The sequence below is a fragment of the Lycorma delicatula genome, chromosome 7 (genome assembly GCF_047948215.1).
Source record: "Lycorma delicatula isolate Av1 chromosome 7, ASM4794821v1, whole genome shotgun sequence".
NCBI lineage: Eukaryota > Metazoa > Arthropoda > Insecta > Hemiptera > Fulgoridae > Lycorma > Lycorma delicatula.
Genome location: NC_134461.1, coordinates 110,608,632 through 110,628,719, shown reverse-complemented (window position 1 = coordinate 110,628,719; position 20,088 = coordinate 110,608,632). Strand labels below are relative to the sequence as shown.

Sequence of the window (20,088 nt, the reverse complement as noted above, 5' to 3'; positions counted from 1 at the left end):
CCTACGCCTACGCAGTTAGGCCCTCCGGGTGGGTTGCCCTGGTGGGCGGGGTCTTGGAATGGGATTATTAGGTGTCCAAAATTGATTACCTCTTGTATAAAAACATTTTTTTGGAATGATGAAAATTGATATAACGTAAGTTAAATTAGAAATTTAACTCTAGAATACTAACGAATCGGGATTTTCCGCTAGTGATCGATACATTCCGGTGCCTACTTTTTGGTTTTAGTTCATTATTTTATGAAGAAAAACAATCACATAAATAAATAAAATACGTGTAAAAAAAAATTAACACCGCTCTTAAATTAAACGCACTAAAAGGTAACAAATAATTTTAGGACGGTGTCTCAAAATGGTTTTGACAACAAGCTTTGGTGGTGATATGTAAGATTAGTGAAAGTCATCATTTCAAAAAAGAAAAAAAAAATAGTTTTGCTAATTTTTTCTTATGCGTGTTTGCACCCCACTCTAGGCTGTTCATCACGCATAAGAAAAAATTGGAAAAACACCAAATTTTTAATTTGAAGCTATGATTTTCACATAATTTTATTTATCATCATCAAAGCTTGTTGTCAAATCCACTCTGAGATACTGCCCTAAAGTTGTTTTTTACATTTTAGTGGGTTTAATTCAAGAGTGGTGTTTAACATTTTTTTTACATATTTTTTATTTTCTACTTTTTAGTGCATTTAAAATAAGAGTAGTTTTTAAAACGTTTTCTACACATTTTTTATTTTCTGCTTTTTAGTCTTCATAATTTTATACTTTGCAGCTGCGTTAGCGCACAGGTTTGAGTGTATTTAGCGAAAGATCGGATTGGTACGTTTTACGGTGGGTGAGTGCAATTAAAGCATAGTTCTAAACAATTTAATCTCCGGATAACCAAGATCCTATCGATCAAGAGTATACCCGATGCGTTAAACAGTTAGCGCTCGACTTGCTAATACATACGCCGTTTGAATCGTAAAAAACGGTTGCCGAGATATTACGGTAGCACTCCATATTACGGTAGCCCCACCCTAATTTCCGAACGGCGCCACGGGTGCATTTGGAAATATTATTATCCGACGGGTAGCTCTGGGAGCGGATGTAATATCGGCGGGGAGGGTGGTCGAAAAGATTTTTCAGAACGCTAGGACTGACCATTTTTGATATAATTGCGATTTTCGTCCGAAAATTCGGATCCGGTTAAAAAGTACTAAATTTTCCCAAAACTTCGATATATATGTATGCAGTATATCGATATATAATTATATAACAAGTATACACCTGACCACCATGAGACATGCACTAACGATTCGCGATTTTCCGCTAGTAATCGATACATTTCGGTGCTAATTTAAGGGGAATGTAAACACATAGACACACATACAAATGCCGTTTAGTATGGTAGTATATGTTATTTATCAGCTGTCTGTAATACCAGTGCTTTTTCACCTCTGTAATTGATAAATTAGTTCACAATAGGCTGGCTGTCTATAATTATAATAACATCACAATACTTGAAGAAATCAGTTCTCTCTACTACCAATTGCACTTCAGATTAATTATACCTACAACAATAATAAAAAACACTGAGACAGATAGTGTACATCGAGAAATTAATCAAATGTCAATTAAAAGGTATCTTGCTTCACGGTAACAATGGAAAGGGTTATATAAATCAGCATGCTAAGATCAATAAATGAAGATGTTATTCATTTCTGTAACAAATTCCTTGATTTTCTTTTATCACAGAGAATAATAGTACAATCGATATTATTACTCATTACTCTCAGAGAAATTAAATTTTGTGACTAATGCCAGTTTTTATCTCAGATGATTTATAGTTGTCATAACCATTAGAAAGACTGGGACAAGTAGTAGAAGCACCAAACTAATTAACCCTTTCTACTGGAAGCAATACATTATTTCCAGACTCAGAAGGAAATCTAATGTTACACAGGTTTTTATTACCAGTAAAAATGTTGACTTATATTGCAATGTGAGTTGTGAACTGTAAGGTTTATTATTTGGCATAATTTAAAGTCATTAAAGATTTGGTTTTATGTATTGTAAGGAAGACACATAATTATCATTTTACACTGCTGTATTCATGGTGTATATACAGGATATAGTTTTCTGAGATGTCAATCTATTGTTAAGGAAACCAAAACCCAATTAAAATTATTAAAACAATATAAGTGTTACTGTCACTATATTTTATAATGATTATAAGTTTAGTCATGACCACTTTTTTATTTGTTTTTTCTTTTTGTTATCATTAAAGTTTTGAGAATAAGAAAACTTATTATCTATAAATTATTATCATGGATTTAATACTTAACATTTAACCATAGAAAATTTTTACTGTTATAAATTCAATTAATTACATTCATAAAAACCTTTTTCATCATTTCATAGTCTACTTCTTGCTGTGTAGGAAGCAACTATTTATTTTTATAAGAACTAGGATTTGTTATAATGGCTGAAGATAGAAGTAACAAAAAACTTTTTCTGTTTACAAGTATTTTAAGTGTAATCCTTGGATGTTTTTATTTTTTATATATACCAGTATTTACAAGTCGGTTAAGTTCAAACTTGGAATTTGTTATAGTTGTAAGTAAAAGAATAAATATTAATAATAGTAATTTTTTTAAATAGTGTTCTAATAAGAATTTAACTTATCTAATTGATTTGAGGTGCAGGATTAAAGCGGCTGTCCCTTTCATTACAACAGACGTGCTAGTTAAAGTATGACACAAACTCTCCTAGCAATTGGACATGTACAAAGAGAGAAATGGTGCTCACATTGAACTGATGACTGTGTTGTGTTATCAAGTTTAGAGGGTCTGAAAGATGACCTCTGGTAAAGCCCATGTTAGGAATGGAGGGAGTGGTGTGGTAAACGGGATTATTGCAAGGCAAGTCTCTCCCCTATGGAGGTCAGGATACTTACATTGAACAGTTGTAGAGAAAAACTTAGTCTTTGATTTTATTTGTGGTTCATTACTACAAGTAAAAATTAAGAGATACTGAATAGCTTTAAAATCCTGAATATTCTTTTTTTATCAGAATAAAAAATTTATTTATTTAGACTACATTGGAAATGATAGATGTGCACATACTCATTAACTTTCCCAGTATTTGTAAGTAAGAATTAAGGAAAATAATTGGGAAACCTTGATCAAAGCAACATAACAATCCACAACATTCAAACTTATAAACTGACAAACAAAACAAAATTTAATAATATTTTCAAAATTTACAACATATTATAAACTTGAGATTCCTTTAGTGCCTGTTACCTAATTTGTTTGCAAATTTAAGATGTAATTTGTTTTGTTTGTGACTGAGTCTCTTTTTGTTGCATAGCCATTTATTTGCATTTGTTTGATATATGATTTCAATTTTTTCTTGACTATGATGAATGTGGTGTGCTTTAATTGAGTATGTTGCTTGTGCATGTATCACATATTATAAACATATTTTGTTAAATTATACAAGTGTACATGTATGTATGTTTTTCTAGTGTTTAAAAGTGTGCTCTGATATTTTCAGACATTAGTTGGTTTAACAATGTTGAAATTTATGTTATTGTCCATGATTATTGACCATAAAATTATTTTAAAACATTAACTTCTTAAGTGACAAACCAATCAAATTGAATAAATATAACATTTCCAAATTCTCATGCAGGCATTTTCATCTTTACACGTGATAATCACTCTTATGCAACCATCACTGAAAATTGATGGAAAGTGGCTAAAAACATTGCTTTAAATTTGGTTTGATTTGTTGGTTAACAGTATACTGTTCTAAATAACATTCACTGCCAGTTATCGTGGACAAAACATGTGTAAGTAATTCAAAAATAAATAAGAAAACTTTTTAAGTCCACATTAATACATAAAACTTGTAATCAGGGGAAACATCAGTACAAGTAATACAAATATTATTAGGTAATAAACAAACATAAGTCAATACAAAATAAAACAACACTTTAAAAAACTGTTTAATTATATTTGTGTATTAATTAGCATTATAATTAACAAATTACTTTCAGAATTATGAGAAAATTGTTCTCCCAGAAAATTATTTTAGAGCTAACTAATAAATAAATCATGCATTTTGCCTTCACTGGAATTATTAATGACACTTATGTTAATGGGATCCATGTTAAATTGATTAAAGTATGCGTTGAAGATTACACTCAAATAATATATTTAACTTATATTTGTTCGTTCATTTTATTATTATTATTTTTTATAATTTGATGTGTTTGTAAATTTCATATAATTTAAGTGTTTGGGATCTTAGTTTTCATTTGCTTTCTGTAAATTTCATGTTTCAGTTAAAATGTTTTATTACCAAAGGTTGATTCTTCGTGACTTCTACCCATATGTATTCAATAAATGAGGATGAATAGTTATCCAGTTTTTATTACTATATTTTTTTTTTTTTTTTTTTTAAGTGCCAAATGAGGCATAATAAGACTTCATATTTACAGCGTAAATTTTTAGATCTATTTCTTCATAATCCTTCTTTACATTCTTCTCTATCATTAGCAAGTTTCTGATTCATTTTGGATTATTCAGTCATTCTACTTTTGTATTTTTCCTAATCCATCCAACTGTAATTTACCAAAGACCTCCTCCAATATTGCATAAAATATTTTTGCTGAAGGGGCATCTTTTTGCTTCAGATCTAATATTAATATCCATAGTGCTATCCTGTTCAATTTCAATTTTAGAATTATATTAAATATACTTTCATTTAAATACTTTTTTCGTGTAAATGTTGGCAGTGTCTGAAAAACTATTCATTGCATAGTAAATGAATTATTTTACTACTTAGTTGATTAAGAAAAGAATTACTTAATCTTTGCTGGAAATAAGAAGTTTGTTTTATAAATGGTTAAGAAATAGAAATTAACACCAATCTAAAAAATACCGTATTTATTCGAGTACCCCCGCCGCGGAATAAGCCCCGCATCTTGATTTTCTGGACCGAAAATCTAAAATAAAAATCGAGTATATACCGGTATTTTAAAGTGCAACAGATATAATAAAAAAATACGTAAATACGAAAATATTCAGAAAGTATAGCATATAATTCGTTCATTTAAATTACAATATTAATATTACTTAATAATTAATTACCGTAAGTACTAGTTTAGTTCAGAATCAGTAGGCGAGTAAAACGAAAGGAAAGTATCATGTTGAAAAGGATCATTTTAATACACTTTTTAATATGGGATTTTATTTTTAATTAGTAACTGTCACTGTCAATGTCTGTAGAAGAGTTACCGGTAGTCTCCACGTCGTTCTGCCAAAGGTGATCGTCTTCACTACCATCAAGTTCATTAGATATTCCGCATTTTTTAAAACTTTTCCTTACTAATTCCGTGGAAACACCTTCCCAAGCATCTTTTATCCAAACACAAATCTGGTCAAAATCTGGGAATTTGATTCTTCCTGTAGGCTTGAGAAAGAATTTTTCATCAGCCATCCATTTACTCTAGAGCTGATTTAATGCAGATTCGAACGGTTTATTAATGTAGACATCTAGTGGTTGCAATAGAGATGTCAATCCTCCTGGAATTATTACTTGGTCAGTCATACGTTTTTTAAACTGTCTTTCACTTTATCAGTCGTATGCCCGTGATAACTATCCATTACTAGCATACAGGCATTTTTTTTATGATGTAAATCTCCTGATCGCTTTTGCCATTCACACCTGATCCAATCTAAAATTAAGGTTTCGTCCTTCCAACCTGATTCCTGTGCTCTGATAATAACTCCATTTACCTGTTCGGTAGGAAGAGTTTTTCTTTTAAAAACAATATACGGAGGTAATTTTGATCCACCAGAAGTAATGCAAATCATAACACTAGACCTTTGTTTTTCATTACCACCAGTGCAAATCGTAACACTTTTTTCACCTTTTTTGTTTACGGTTTTGTCAAATGGCTTTTCAACATACATAGTTTGATCAGCGTTTCCTATTTTGAGAAGGCAAACAGCCTTTATCTTTTCTAAGATTTATTATGTATTTGTGAAAATGTAATATTTTTTGTTCATAAGGGTGTGGAAGCCGTTGAGAAATGGTCGTCTTTCGTCTTATTGACAAATCATTTCGTGCAAAAAATCGAGTTAGCTATCCACGGCTTGCTTTAAAACCAACATTATTCAATGATTTAGCGATTTCACGATCATATGATTGACACATTTCTGTTGTGATAGCATAACGCATTTCCTTTTTTCCATAACAAAGTCATACGATTTTTTTTTCTATATCTGTATTTTGGTTTTAAGCCACGAAAAGTCCTTTTATTACCAGTGCCTTTCACCACCAATATAAGTTGTTTCTTCTTACGTCAGTCTCGAATGCAGCTTTCATCTACGTCAAATTTTCTTCCTGCCACCCGATTTCCAATTTTTTCAGCCTCTTCTAAAACGCGCAGTTTTTCATTTAATGTAAAAGATCGTACCTTCTGTACTCATTTTAATGCCGTAATTGAAATAAATCACCGTATTAAACTTTATAACATAAACTAAACAGATAAAATGCACATAACCGTCCACATATACAAACAGTACAATGACTATGGCGAATAGACAAAACGACGATGGGTAACTGATACTGTAACTGTAGTATCATTAGAACCGGATGCAGCATATACAGAATGAATCAGTTTTATAAAAGGTAACGGATACTGTAACTGTAGTATCATTAGAACCGGATGCAGCATATACAGAATGAATCAGTTTTATAAAAGGTAACGGATACTGTAACTGTAGTATCATTAGAACCGGATGCAGCATATACAGAATGAATCAGTTTTATAAAAATACCGTAACTTCGTTCCTATCGATAATATGAACCGGATGTTAATAATTAAGTATGTATTCTGTATAAGCGGCATCCGGTATTGATAAATGAAAGCCTAATGTAACTATATATTTATGTGATTGAATTTAGGTACTTCAAAGAAAACGTTTACTTTACATAAATTATCCTGGCTAAAGGCTATGTTTCAAGAAAGCCCCGCACCCTTATTTTTTCTCTCCAATTCCAAGAAAAAAAGTGTGAGAGGTTCTCGAATAAATACGTAATTATTTCCAACGATTATTTATTTTTGAAAAAAAAATTTTTTCACTGAATCAGATTTTTAGCAAATAGAATCTCTAAATCATTTTTATATATATTTACAATAGCATGTAATAAAATTGAAGAAAATACACTGTTAAAATGTCATTATATGGAGAACAGTAATATAAGGATAATAAATAACTGTTGTTAATACCATATTACTCTGAAAGGTACAAACTTCCAGCACAGTGCTGAAACTTTTAGATTTAAATAATAAACAGAGGGGATGTAATTAACTTGTTATTTTAATCCAATAGTTAATGTTATGATAATATTGTGATTTTTAATTCTTACTAAATTTGGCTAGATACTAATAAATAAGTTAGAATCTAATATTTCAGGCAATAAGGTAAATAAAGATAAATAAATTATAATAAACCATAATATCTCTTGCAAGGTGAAAGTAATCAATTGTAAATCACGGTTTTTATTTTTTGTAAAATATATGAAGAAACATTAAACAATTTCTGAGCAACTGTAAATTTCTACCCCTGGGAAATTTCTCTCTTTAAGGTTGGCAAACCTGTGACGTTCATGGCCGCGTTAGTAATGTACGCACCGCATTGTTATCTGTAAGTTGTCGCGTTGTAGTATCTTTAATTACATGTGAGATATTACGATATAAAATGAATCGATGAATCAGAATGCAAATCGATGTTGCCGCCGACTGTGAAATACGTGGAGTCACACGCTTTTTAAACGATCAAAATTTTAAGCAGGTTGAATTCATAGGCAGTTGGTTGCTGTGTACGATTATAATGTAATGAATGAATGAAACGTCCAAAAATGGTATGAAAGGTTTAGAAATAACAGAATTAATGTCCATGATGAAGAACGTTCGGGGAGACCCTCGATGATCACCGAGGACTTGTTGAAACGCGTCGATGATGAAATCAGAAAAAATCGTCTCTCAACGATTTCCGACTTGGGCCTTCTTTTTCCTGATGTTTTAAGAGCTGTTACCGATCGCATTGTTCACGACTATTTTGGCTTCAGAAGGGTTTGTGCACGTCGGGTACCGCATGTTTTAACGTAACAACACAAAAAAAATCCGAATGGGATTTGCTTTGGAATTTTTTATGCGCTTCACAGAAACTGGTGATAACTTTCTTAATTCAATTGTTACCGACTTCGAAACATGGATTTTGTATTACACATCAGAGAAGCCATTGCACGTGCTGTCCATTGTTCGATGCGGTTTGGTGGTCGTGACCACACTTTAACATCCGTGGCGACTTACCAGGCGTTCCTGGATCTCTGTTTCCAGATGCTCCGGAGGGTGAAGCAAAGGTAATTGGTTTGCTTGGCATTCCTCCTGTCACCACCCATTTGGTCGTCCTAAAGCATAAGATCTAATGTCTGTGCCACAAACGGCTACTGAGCCACCAAACAGTTTAGCGACCAGTGTCCTAACTAGCTCCTAGAGCTTACGTAAAAGTGTGAGCGGAATAAACGTGGTACTATACACCACTCGCTTGCGTGTCCCACCGCCCACTTGTCATATATCACTAAAATGGGTAGGCGCACCCCGTCAACTACTAAAACATATATGACTATCAATAATTAATTTATCTCGTCAAAGACACCAATTCGCTGCCACGATTAGGCCGCTGAATGCCAGCAGGTACCTGTCCATCATTAAAGCGCTTGGAGGCTTTATCTGATTGGTAGCCAGCCATATCTCTCGGTCAGTCCCAAAAATCCGTCGAATACCAGGTTCCACAGCAAGGGACCGAGAACGGAACCCTGCGAGCTTCCCCTGGTGACGGAATTTTCCACAACTAGGTGCGCATCTTTAAACAGAGCCAACTCCAACACAAGGAAGGAAATGCTAATTGCTTATGTCAATTTTTATTGACATAGAGTTCTGTCCTCTATGAGTTGGAACGCCGCAATGTTCCCGTAGACTTGCAGACCGTAGTATGTGAATTAAATACTTGTCGGATCGCATGGCTCTGTTTAAAGATACGCACCTAGTTGTGGAAAATTCCGTCACCAGGGGAAGCCTGCAGGGCTCCGTTCTCGGTCTCTTGCTGTAGAACCTGGTATTCGACGGGTTTTTGGGACTGACTGAGAGATATGGCTGGTTACCAACCAGATGAAGCCTCCAAGCGCTTTAATGGTGGACAGGTACTTGCAGGCATTCAGCGGCCTAAGCGTGGTAGGGAATTGCTGTCTTTGACGAGATAAATTAATTATTGATAGTCATATATGTTTTAAAAATGCTGTTAATTAGTGGCTAAATGGACTGGCGGGAGAAGAATATGACGAGGGTATATTGAAGCTGGTGTATCGCTACGATAAATGTCTTAATTCATGTGGTGATTATATAGAGAAGTAGTTAAGGTATGTAGTTTAAGAGAAATAAAAAATAATTATAAAGTTTTCAGAATAAACTGTTTTACAATGAAACGGGTTTTACTTTAGAGATAACTTCTTGTACTATCTAATCTTTTGACAGTAATGATGGCATTATTCGCATCCTTGTACAAAACGTTGTACTAAATATATTTATACTTATATTGCTTTTTATCTTTCAGGCTTATATAATTTTGACTTGCATAATTATGAAATAAAAATAATACTGATATAAATGTTCCATTTCCTCGTTTGTTTATTTCAACAGACTTGATAAAAAAAAACTATTATGAGAAGATATTCTTTGCCTTCTCAGTTACTTGCTATATAAAAATCTGAATTATATATCATATTAAATTATCATTTAATTATACAACAGACTAATGCCCGATAACAGTTACTGGTAGATAAAGAAACTTTTGTTCCACATGAAAAATGCCATGCCTGACTGAGAGTTGTATACAGAACCTCTGGATGAACTTCTCGAGATGCTATCACTCCATCATGGAGATTGATTTTATAACAATGAATCTGATAAATAAGATATGAAATTTGAATTTAGTGATTACAAAATTGTCAGAAATGAAGAATTTTACAAAATGTACTGAAAAAGTTTGATTACTATTAAATAGCTTTTGAAAGCAAGGTGTTATTGAAGAGTGCTAAATTTGACATGTTTACTCAAAAAATTCGTTAATGTCAGGAGGCAAAAATAATTTTCAAATTTCAAATTACATGGCGTATGATATAGCTGATAACATGATTGCTATTAAATATCAATAGAATAGAATGAACTATGTCCCCAAATGTTAACTTTCGTAGTCTACAAAACCAGTTTATTAATTATGGCTTTGACAGAAAATATTTTGTCTTATTTTATGCATTTTAGTGTAAAGACTGCTATCCTCTGACAATTCCAGGTTTGCAAATTCATTAGATTGTAAAGATGCACTTTGTCATCTTAACCAATTCTTAATTTTTTATGATTAATTCAACACATATAAATCAAAGTTTACATGTTATAGTGTTATGTAGCATGTAACATGTTACATGTTATATAGTGAAATCTATTTTTGTAGTGTATGAAAAAAAAACCGATTGAGATTGAAATCACAACTTCCCAAATGAATGAATGAAGCTATTTTTGAAACGCTTTCCATTGCATACAAATTATTTAAGTTAAGTGCGTATCACTATTGTTCTTTATTAGGAGTCGAAGTAAGAATTTGTTGGAATTGAAAGAAAAATTTCAAATGAGTTTTTCATGAATAAATGATAGGATAGGATTATTGTTAATGCTAGGTGTTCTAAATTTATCTGAACAAGTCATTAAAGATTGGAAAAAAATGGAAGTATTACATTTTCGATATTTGTTAATATCATTAATTTATTGTTTTCTAACAAAGAGTGCATGAAATGAGGAAACTGATAAAATATCAGTTTTTATATTATATTCATAATGCTAATATATTGATTATAGTTTACATTATATTCATAACGCTTGCTGATTAAAGTTAAAATCACAAAGTTCTCAAAGGAGAGTTACAATGAAAAATATTTGTAAACATCAATGTAAATTATATTGAATATAAAAGAATTACCTCAATGACAACCCTACTTTAGTGTCTTGCTAGTTTCAAATGATAGATTTTTAGCAGACATGCTGAAAAGTTTTTGTAAAATTTAAATGATATATAAAATTTAGATCAATATCTCTATCAGTTTGCCATGTGTTAAATTCCCACAATAGTTAATAAATATCCCAACAATAGATATTTTTTGTAAAGTTTCATCTATCTCATCTTTCTGATTAAAATGTGAGAAACATATACATACAGAAACATGTCTGAGATGATAATATTAATATTAAAAAAAATAAAGGGTTACCTTATGTAGATTGTATGTCCAATTTTGTGGAATGATTAAACAAAGAAAAAATGTAATTGACATCATGGTATGGATTGCAAAAATCAGTAATATTTTTCAACAAAAATTTTTAATTTTACTAAATATCAAATTATGTTTGATACTTTTTTTAATTATTATTCTTGATATTTAATTTGTAAACATCTATTAAAATTTAATTTGTATCACTAATGTTTTCAATCACTTTGAAATCAAATACTTTTACTTTTCAAACAATTTGTATTTAATTCGCATCAGTTTGATTGCTATAATTATTTAACAATAAGACTTATTAAAGATAGCAGAAATTTTACACATTCTATAAAAAACTTTGATAAATAAATTCATATACACTTATGTATAGGCTTACCATATGTCCAAGATTAGCCTGGACAGTACTGGTTGTTTTAGTGCTATCCAGGGTTGCAAAAATGTCAAGGGTTTTGAGAATGATATTCTTTCAAACTGAAAGAATATCATTGATTTTGACGTTTTTAAACTAAAAGAATTTTAAAATTCTAGTTTGAAAGAATTTTTGAAATCTTTTAAAATTTAGTAAAAATCACTAAAAATAAAACATAATACAGTAATAATTAATAATTTTTGTGAATTTTTTTTTTCTCATTATTGCTGTACCTCATTACTATCATAACAAGGAATATTCCTAGATAGCAAGCAGAATAGTCATAAACGCACAAATGAAAGTGAATTCACTAAGTTCTCAATAAATAACCAGCTTCGCAGCTGATCACCAAAATTTGTCATGCAACCAATGCATAGGTTGACTAATTTCCACGCCAGTCACCATGGAAATAGGTCATAATTTTGGTCTAAAATATATAAACCTGAAACAATTAGGACAACAGTTAATAGAGATGTAAAAATTGAATCAGATATTCCATTATTTGTGACTGAGATAACTCCTCCACGCTTGATTTTATCTCTTTTTCAATAGCTATTATAAAAATAAAAAATATATGCACATCCTCTTATATTTCATTGAAAGAAAGGTTGAAGAAAAGTATTTAAGTTTAAAAATGAAAAATTCTGTAGAAAAATACTGTTTAAAAGAAAATGTATTTACATATTTACAACTTCACTTTTGTTATCAATATCATTTTAATTGCTTGTTTAAGGTGACTAGACACGGGAGTAGAGCACCATTATATTTCTATTCCAATGATCCATACAAGGATCCTGAATACTGGCCAGAAGGATCAGGAGGCCTTACAGCAGTAAGTACTTTGTAATAAACAAATAACATACAGATTGCTCAAAATAAACTGGTTAATATATACTGACTAACTTAATATTGACCGATCATTATTGGAACATCAATTGTTCTGTGATGCTACAGGTCCCTGGTTCAAATACAGTTAAAGTGTAGTTATTTTTATATCCTGTAAACAATTCAAGAGTGGTGAAAATGAAACTTGAGAAAGACCAATTTAAAATTCCGTAAAATGTTTTTGCATTTACTGGTAATTGGATTTGAATATTTTGTTCTAATATTATTGAAATTAAAAGCATGAGGCTATAGAAAACACTATCATATTGTAACTGGGCTTTTGGTCTTTAAACCATTGAAATGTCAAATTTAAAAAAAGAAAATTATTGTTGTTACTACGAAAATGACATGACTGGTAATGTTATAAAACACCCTTTTACAATGTTAGGTTAGAATACTCCTTCACTTTTACTCATTTATTACTTTGATTAAAAAATGTGAGTAAATATTTTCTTTAGTCATTACAGGTGGCACTATCTTCCTAGAGTATAACACTAACTTTCTGATTAAGTAGTTAATTTGTGCTCATATTCTTGTATAAAAAATGTTGTTAAGCACATTTAATTGTGCTTAATATTTAATATTTTGTCACTGTTATTCCTGATTTTTTAAAATACCGCTCTTTAGTTATAATATAATGTGTACTTAACTTTTGTCATACTAATAAAAATATTATTAGTTATGATTAGTATATACCGGTCAAACTCAATAAGATCTAAGAGAAATAGTGTAGCTAGAAATGTTTCTCAGTTTTCCTTACAATATACAATTTTTAAATTTAATGGTGAACATAAGTCAGTGTTTTCAACAAAAAACTGATGAAGATAGATTAGTCACACTACCTCTTTAAAGCAGTAGGTTTGCCAAATCTGCCATGCAGGGAGCATGGTAAAAATGTATAGAGCACTGAAAATAAGATATTTTAAATCTTTTAAAAATTTAATTAATTATAACATCTGATTTGAAAATTAATTTAATATTGCAATACATACATATAGAGTAGCAGTGGGGCTGACGTTAACAACACTTTTGTCAATTTCATAGAGAATTACTTCATTTGTTTATTACTTATTTTCTATTTTAGCCCACTGGGCTGGCCTAGTGGTAAACTTGTCATGGCAAACTATTTGTTTAATAGTTGATTTTTGAAATCAATGATTTTGAAGTTCAAATCCTACTAAAACTTCATAAGACTACTCCTCACTTACATGTCATATATATAATCTTCATCTCATTGGGCAGTAGATCATTGCTAATTGTTCATTAGTTGGAACAGTTGACAACATACACATAAGGGAAAAAATTAATATACTTTTTTCTAATGGTTTTATTAAAAAAATTCAATTAACAAAATACTAATTGATAAAAGACCTATACATTATTTTATCAATGACTCTGTTTAGTATAATTTAAAACACCATTTTTTATAGAGAGAGAAATCATATCACTATATATATATATATATATATATATATATATATATGATGATAAATATCACATTACTAGTGCCTTGAGTGAGTTGCAGTTCAGGCACTGTGATGAAAGCTAACAACATATTGTTGTATAATGTAATAGTATTATTATGGTCTCATTTTGATTCTGGAAGTTTATTTTTTAAACATAAATCTTATTTGGAAACTATAAACATTCAGCTAATATTTATTCTTGTCATTGTTTCTGTATTCAACTTTATTTTTCCTGCAAAAAATTGATAACATTACAATCTGTAACAATTTTTTCTTTGAATTATTGTTATATTAATTCATTTTATACTCAGTTTAACTGGTTTTCTTTCCTAATTGGTTTAGTAGATTATTCCCTTACTTAGAGACATCCTTTTTTTTTACATGACTGTCCAAAATGGAGTATAATGTTTTTAGGGTGTATGTGTGTTCCACCATAGCAACTCAACGGCCCAAATACACCGGGTTGGTCTAGTAATGAACTCACCATCCCAAATCAACTGATTTCAAAGTCGAGAATTCTAAGGTTCAAATCTTAGTAAAGACAATTACTTTTATACAGATTTGAATACTAGAATGTGAATATTGGTGTTCTTTGATGGTTGGGTTACAATTAACCACACATCTCAGGAATGATTGAACTGAGACTGTACAAGATTACACCACATTTACATTCACACATATCATTCTCATTCATCCTTTGAAGTAATACCTTACAATGGTTCCAGAGGCTAAACAGAAAAAAGAGAGTTCAATGACCCAACCAATTAGATGTACAACTCCGTGATGGAATTCTTTTGTTATTGGGAGTGTCATAGATGGCATGTGTATATTCATATAAATACATATGAGAAGTGGATATTTGCCAGTTGAAACACAAACTTTAATGAATTGAATTAATGAACTCTCTTTTTTTCTTTTTTTTTCTGTTTAGCCTCTGGAACCACCGTAATGTATTACTTCAGAGGATGATATGTATGAATGTAAATGAAGTGTAGTCTTGAACAGTGTCAGGTCAACCAATCGTGAGATGGATTTTTAAACTGTGAACCTCTTTTTATCAATGGTAATTAATTATGAACTGTGAGCTCTAATTAATGAACTTCCTTCCTTTTTTCCTGTTTAGCCTCCAGAAATCACTGTCAGATATTACTTCAGCAGGATAAATTAAAATGAGATGTATTAGTGTAAATGAAGTCTAGTCTTGTACAGTCTCAGGTTGACCATTTCTGAGACGTGTGGTTAATTGAAACTCAACCACCAAAGAACACTGGTATCCACAATCTAGTATTCAGATCCATATAAAAGTAATGCCTTTAATAATTATTGAACTGTGAGCCTCTTTTATCACTATGTTACCTGGGTTTGAACTGAATGATTCAAATTAATCGGATGAATAATATTATAAAAATAATAGAATTAAATTTATGTCAAATAAAATAAAAAAAATATTAAATTCAAAAAATTTCTGTTAATAATAATGGGCTTCCTGCAGAGACTGCGTATGAGACTAGAGAGGTGAGGTGATAGGAACACCTTGTACAACGCTAAACCAATCATCACTATCAACTGGTAACAAACAGGGCGCCTGGGGTGCTGTTTTGGAGATGCAATAGGGTGCTCTTACATCTCTGCAAACAATCGTACGATTTTTTCAAACAGGATATTTGTTAGTATGTTAAAGGCTAACTTTTGCATGCATCAGTTGCACTCTTGATTTAATAGATCATGATTATTCGAAAATGTTGTTATATATTCGCAACCAATCTTCCGATTTTCAAAATTCAGACGGGGTATTTGCTAGTATTATACAAAATCACAGTGGGACCCCAAACCAGAACAAAAGTTAACTGATATACTCAGAAAAATCGAGTGGCCTGTACAACGTCGAGACCAGCTTGAGCCCGGCGAGCTCCCATAAACGATCTTTGTAGAGTTTGATGACAGTACGATAGTACGATTAGAGCGAATGCCGTCGGTTTCAAATTGAGGATCGAGCTCACTATTGTCGAATTTGATGCTTTAGGAGGACAAGGCAAAGTGGATCGGGGTGTGCTGCCACTAATGTTGTGCATAGTCCCTTGTAGTTTATGTACAGTCACAACTGTGCATAAACTACAAGGGACTAATCTTGATAGAGCTGTAATACATCTGAGCACTCACATTATTGCCAAGGGTCAGGCCTACTTAGGTCTGAGTTGCGTGAGATATTTGGAGAGTTTAGCCATTAATTGTTTGGATCCCAGAAAATTGCTGTATGATCCGCACTACAAAAGGTCTCTCGAGAAACTCATTCGCTTGACAAATCTGTAAGTTTAGATTAGTATACGCCAATTAAATAAATAAATTTAAATGTTTACAGTTTTCTCATTTGGCTCAGTATGTTAAATATTCGTATTTCACATCGTTTTCATGATGTTCACAATTAAACCGTTTTCACGATTTGAAAGCTTATAACCAAAGTTTTTGAATCGTGAATTTTTCTCCATGATCACTAAAAAGTTTTAAATTATAAAAATTAAAATATACAACTGCCAAAAAAAAAAAAAAAATTGAACTAGAAAACGGCAATAAAGCGAACTAAAAAAGACAAGGTATGGAAATAATGGACTAAATATCGTTATGCGGTATTCTGTTAAATAAAATAATCGATGACCAATCAACTTTCAAACAGTTCTAAGTAGTTTAAATGTATTTTTCATGTCAGAAATAGCAGGCACTTAAGGTTGTCTAATGACTAAGTTTTAACCAGGTCTTACGTCGATAAGAAGATTTTGTCCTTTAACAAAAATATTTAAATTTTTGGCTTTTCATTTCTTTCTTTTTGTTCTATTTTAATTAAAATGTGGTACTTAGCTGGTACATTACATCAAATAACTGCAATTTTATGATTATTTTTAAATTTAATAACCTCAAATAAGTTGAAATAACAGGTTTAATGAACTCATGCTTACCTACCAGGGAATAGAATCTTCTTAGTTATTACTGTTTAATTGTTTTGAAGTGAAGTTATCTATAATTATACTTACAACTTTGCTTGTAGCTTGTTCAGAAATACAAATTAGTTGCATGCAATTAACCTACATTTGTTCTATGTACATTCTGATCTGGAAGCACCAGAGATCTCTGGTGCTTCCAGAGCACCAGTATATCCAAAGTACTCAATGGATATCATAAAAAAAAAACACATTAAATAAAATAATGATTTTTATTTTATTTTAACAGATTATTACGCTTTGCTTTTAGTATGCAAACTGTTAAACAACTATTTCTTGGCAAATAGATAATATACTTTATTTTTAAATTAATGACTCCAATTTAAGGAACCCAGGTTCCTAATATTTTGTTATGTAAAATAATAAGTCATATTCTTGTCAATTATGATTTACAAGTACTAAACATAACTTTAATTGGATTTCAAACATTTCATTTCTAATAAGTTAGTTACATTTCTATTAAATTTTTGCAATTTTTATTTAAACTTATTAGCTTTTCATATTTATTATTTAGTAATAAATCGAATTTATGTTACAGAAAGGTAAATTACAAATGTACAGAAGAGGACAAAATTTAAAACAGCGTTATTACAGTTTATTTCAAGGAAAATACGATCAGAAAACCATATATATAAGAAGTACACAATCAGCTCGTACCTACATGAGTGCCGCAGTATTATTAGCTGGAATGTTTCCACCAACAAAAGAAGAATTATGGCATCCAGACATTAACTGGCAACCAATACCAATCTGGCCAGACTATTTAGATAAAACTATGGTCCGTTAATTCCATTTTAAGTTATCAGTATATCTTATCAAGAATTATGAGTATCATATACTTATTTTCTTCATATTTACAAAGTTTTACGATCGTTATATGAATTGATGCGAGAGACGTTCAATAATTAATGGGACAATTTGATGTAGAAGAAAAAAAGAATCATTCAATGACAATGAAACTTTTTGAGAATGAAGTTAGTAACCTTGGGAACACATTTAATCAGCTGTTTGACCATAATTAATCTAAACATAATCTCTTTTGTTAATTTTAGAATATCAGCTCCACTTGAAGCGTGTACACTGGAAAAGCAACGTTCAATGATAAAATTTTTGCTTTCAAAAGGTGTGAAAGCGAAGATTTACCCAAGAATGTTGAAATAGTATGATGAAAAGTGTTTAAACCGCAGTAACGTGTTAAGTAGGTGGAACAGTTTGGGCAGAATAAGTGTGACTGATCTCCATCGCTCTGGAAGATCAGTTGAAGTTCCGACTACTGAGCTGCAAAATCACATAAATAATCTAATTCCCGAAGACAGGCAAGTCAAAATTTCCCAAACTGCTAGTTCGTATAATATTAATATTGGAACCGCGCATTCAGTCATTCATGACGTGCTGAATTATCGCAAAATGTGTCCGAAATTGATTCCAAAAAGTTGACTCAAGCCCATAAAGACACCGGATTCAGTTGGGAGGTGTTGCCACATCCTCCTTTCAGTCCAAATCAGATTTTTATTTGTTCGGCTCGCTGAAAGATTTTTTACGCGGCAGGAATTTCGACGACAACGAAGCGGTCAAAAAAGCGGTACACGAATGGTTCAAACAGCAAGGTAAAGACTTCTACGTTGTGGGAATTAGAAAGCTCACAAAGTGACAAGTATCTAAATGTTGCTGTTGAGTATGTTGAAAAGTAGTGTAAGTTTCATTGTCATTGAAAAAATCTTTTTCTCTACATCAATTTTTCTCATTAATTATTGAATGTCTCTCGTATGTATTACATTATTGTTATTTATGAAGGCAGGAAAGAGTAAAATTTTTTATATAAATTATAGTGATAATATAAGCATGAAAGAAACATACTCATATGTAACGATTAATGCAAAAAAATAAGTTGTTTTAAATAATTTTGGGGTAAGTTAGGCAACATTTTAGGTAAATTAGGCAGTATTTCTATTAGTTATAAAAAATACGTAGGTTCCTCACTGAGGATTTTATGTTATAAATTTAAATTTACAACACTATAATATTACATCTTTCATTAAAAAAAAGATACAAAAAAAATTACAAAAATATATTTCATTACATATAAAAAATTATTTTTTAACAAAGCTTTTATTCAAATAATATTAAAATTAACATTAATAAAAAAGGAAACAAATTAGAAAATCCCTCTAAAAAGAAAAAAAATAAGAATTAAATCAAACTGAGAATTTTAAACAAAAAAATATAATATATTAAATATAAAAATGCACTGAAAAGTAAAAGATAAATTATATAAATATCTAATAAATAACCAATAAATATAAAATAAATAAATATAATAATTATTAAACTTTAAAATTAAAAGTAATGAAAAATATTTTGTTAAATAAAAGCGTGGCGCAGTTTTTATAATTTATTTAAAACAACACAACATTTATTTTTACAACAATTAATCTTCATTTTCATTTTCAATAACGACGCGAGGAGGCGGAAAGGTCTGCTGGAACCTTTCCAGTTGAGACTGACTAGCTACAAGTAACAATCTGTGAAAATGCACCTCTCGCTTTCTTTGTACGTGTTCTCACATATTTGAAGTTCATCTTCGAATTCTGCTTGTAATCTAAGCCAAATTGAACGCACTCTTTCCGCTAAAATTTCTAATTAATTATGAATATTTATTTAATGAATTCATAATTACGATTACAATTATAATAATGATAATAATTAATAATTTTTCAGATTACCGTCAAAATGTAATTTTGACAGTAATCTGAAGATTTGACATTATGCAAGATTTCTAAATTTAATTTTTATTTTTAATCTTATTATCCCTTAAAGGTCATCTCGGTGCAAATTTGAACCATCAAAGAATTAAAACTTGAGTTATTTTATTACAGATAAGTATATGCATATACTAAATAATCTCATTAAACAAAAAATATATTTTAAAATACAGCAAATGTCT

At 30.7% G+C, this 20,088-nt stretch overlaps 1 protein-coding gene across 2 annotated transcripts in view; it reads left to right on the top strand.

Moving 5' to 3' along the window:
- Positions 1 to 2,424: 2,424 nt before the first annotated feature.
- LOC142327868 (testicular acid phosphatase homolog) overlaps positions 2,425 to 20,088 on the top strand; it is a 51,827-nt gene continuing 34,163 nt past the window's right edge. For both annotated transcript variants that reach the window (XM_075371226.1, XM_075371227.1), the window contains exons 1-3: positions 2,425 to 2,598; positions 12,534 to 12,632; positions 17,683 to 17,922. In XM_075371226.1, the coding sequence (XP_075227341.1) occupies positions 2,464 to 2,598; positions 12,534 to 12,632; positions 17,683 to 17,922 (474 nt within the window). In that variant the 5' untranslated portion in view covers positions 2,425 to 2,463. The remainder of the gene's footprint in view (positions 2,599 to 12,533; positions 12,633 to 17,682; positions 17,923 to 20,088) is intronic.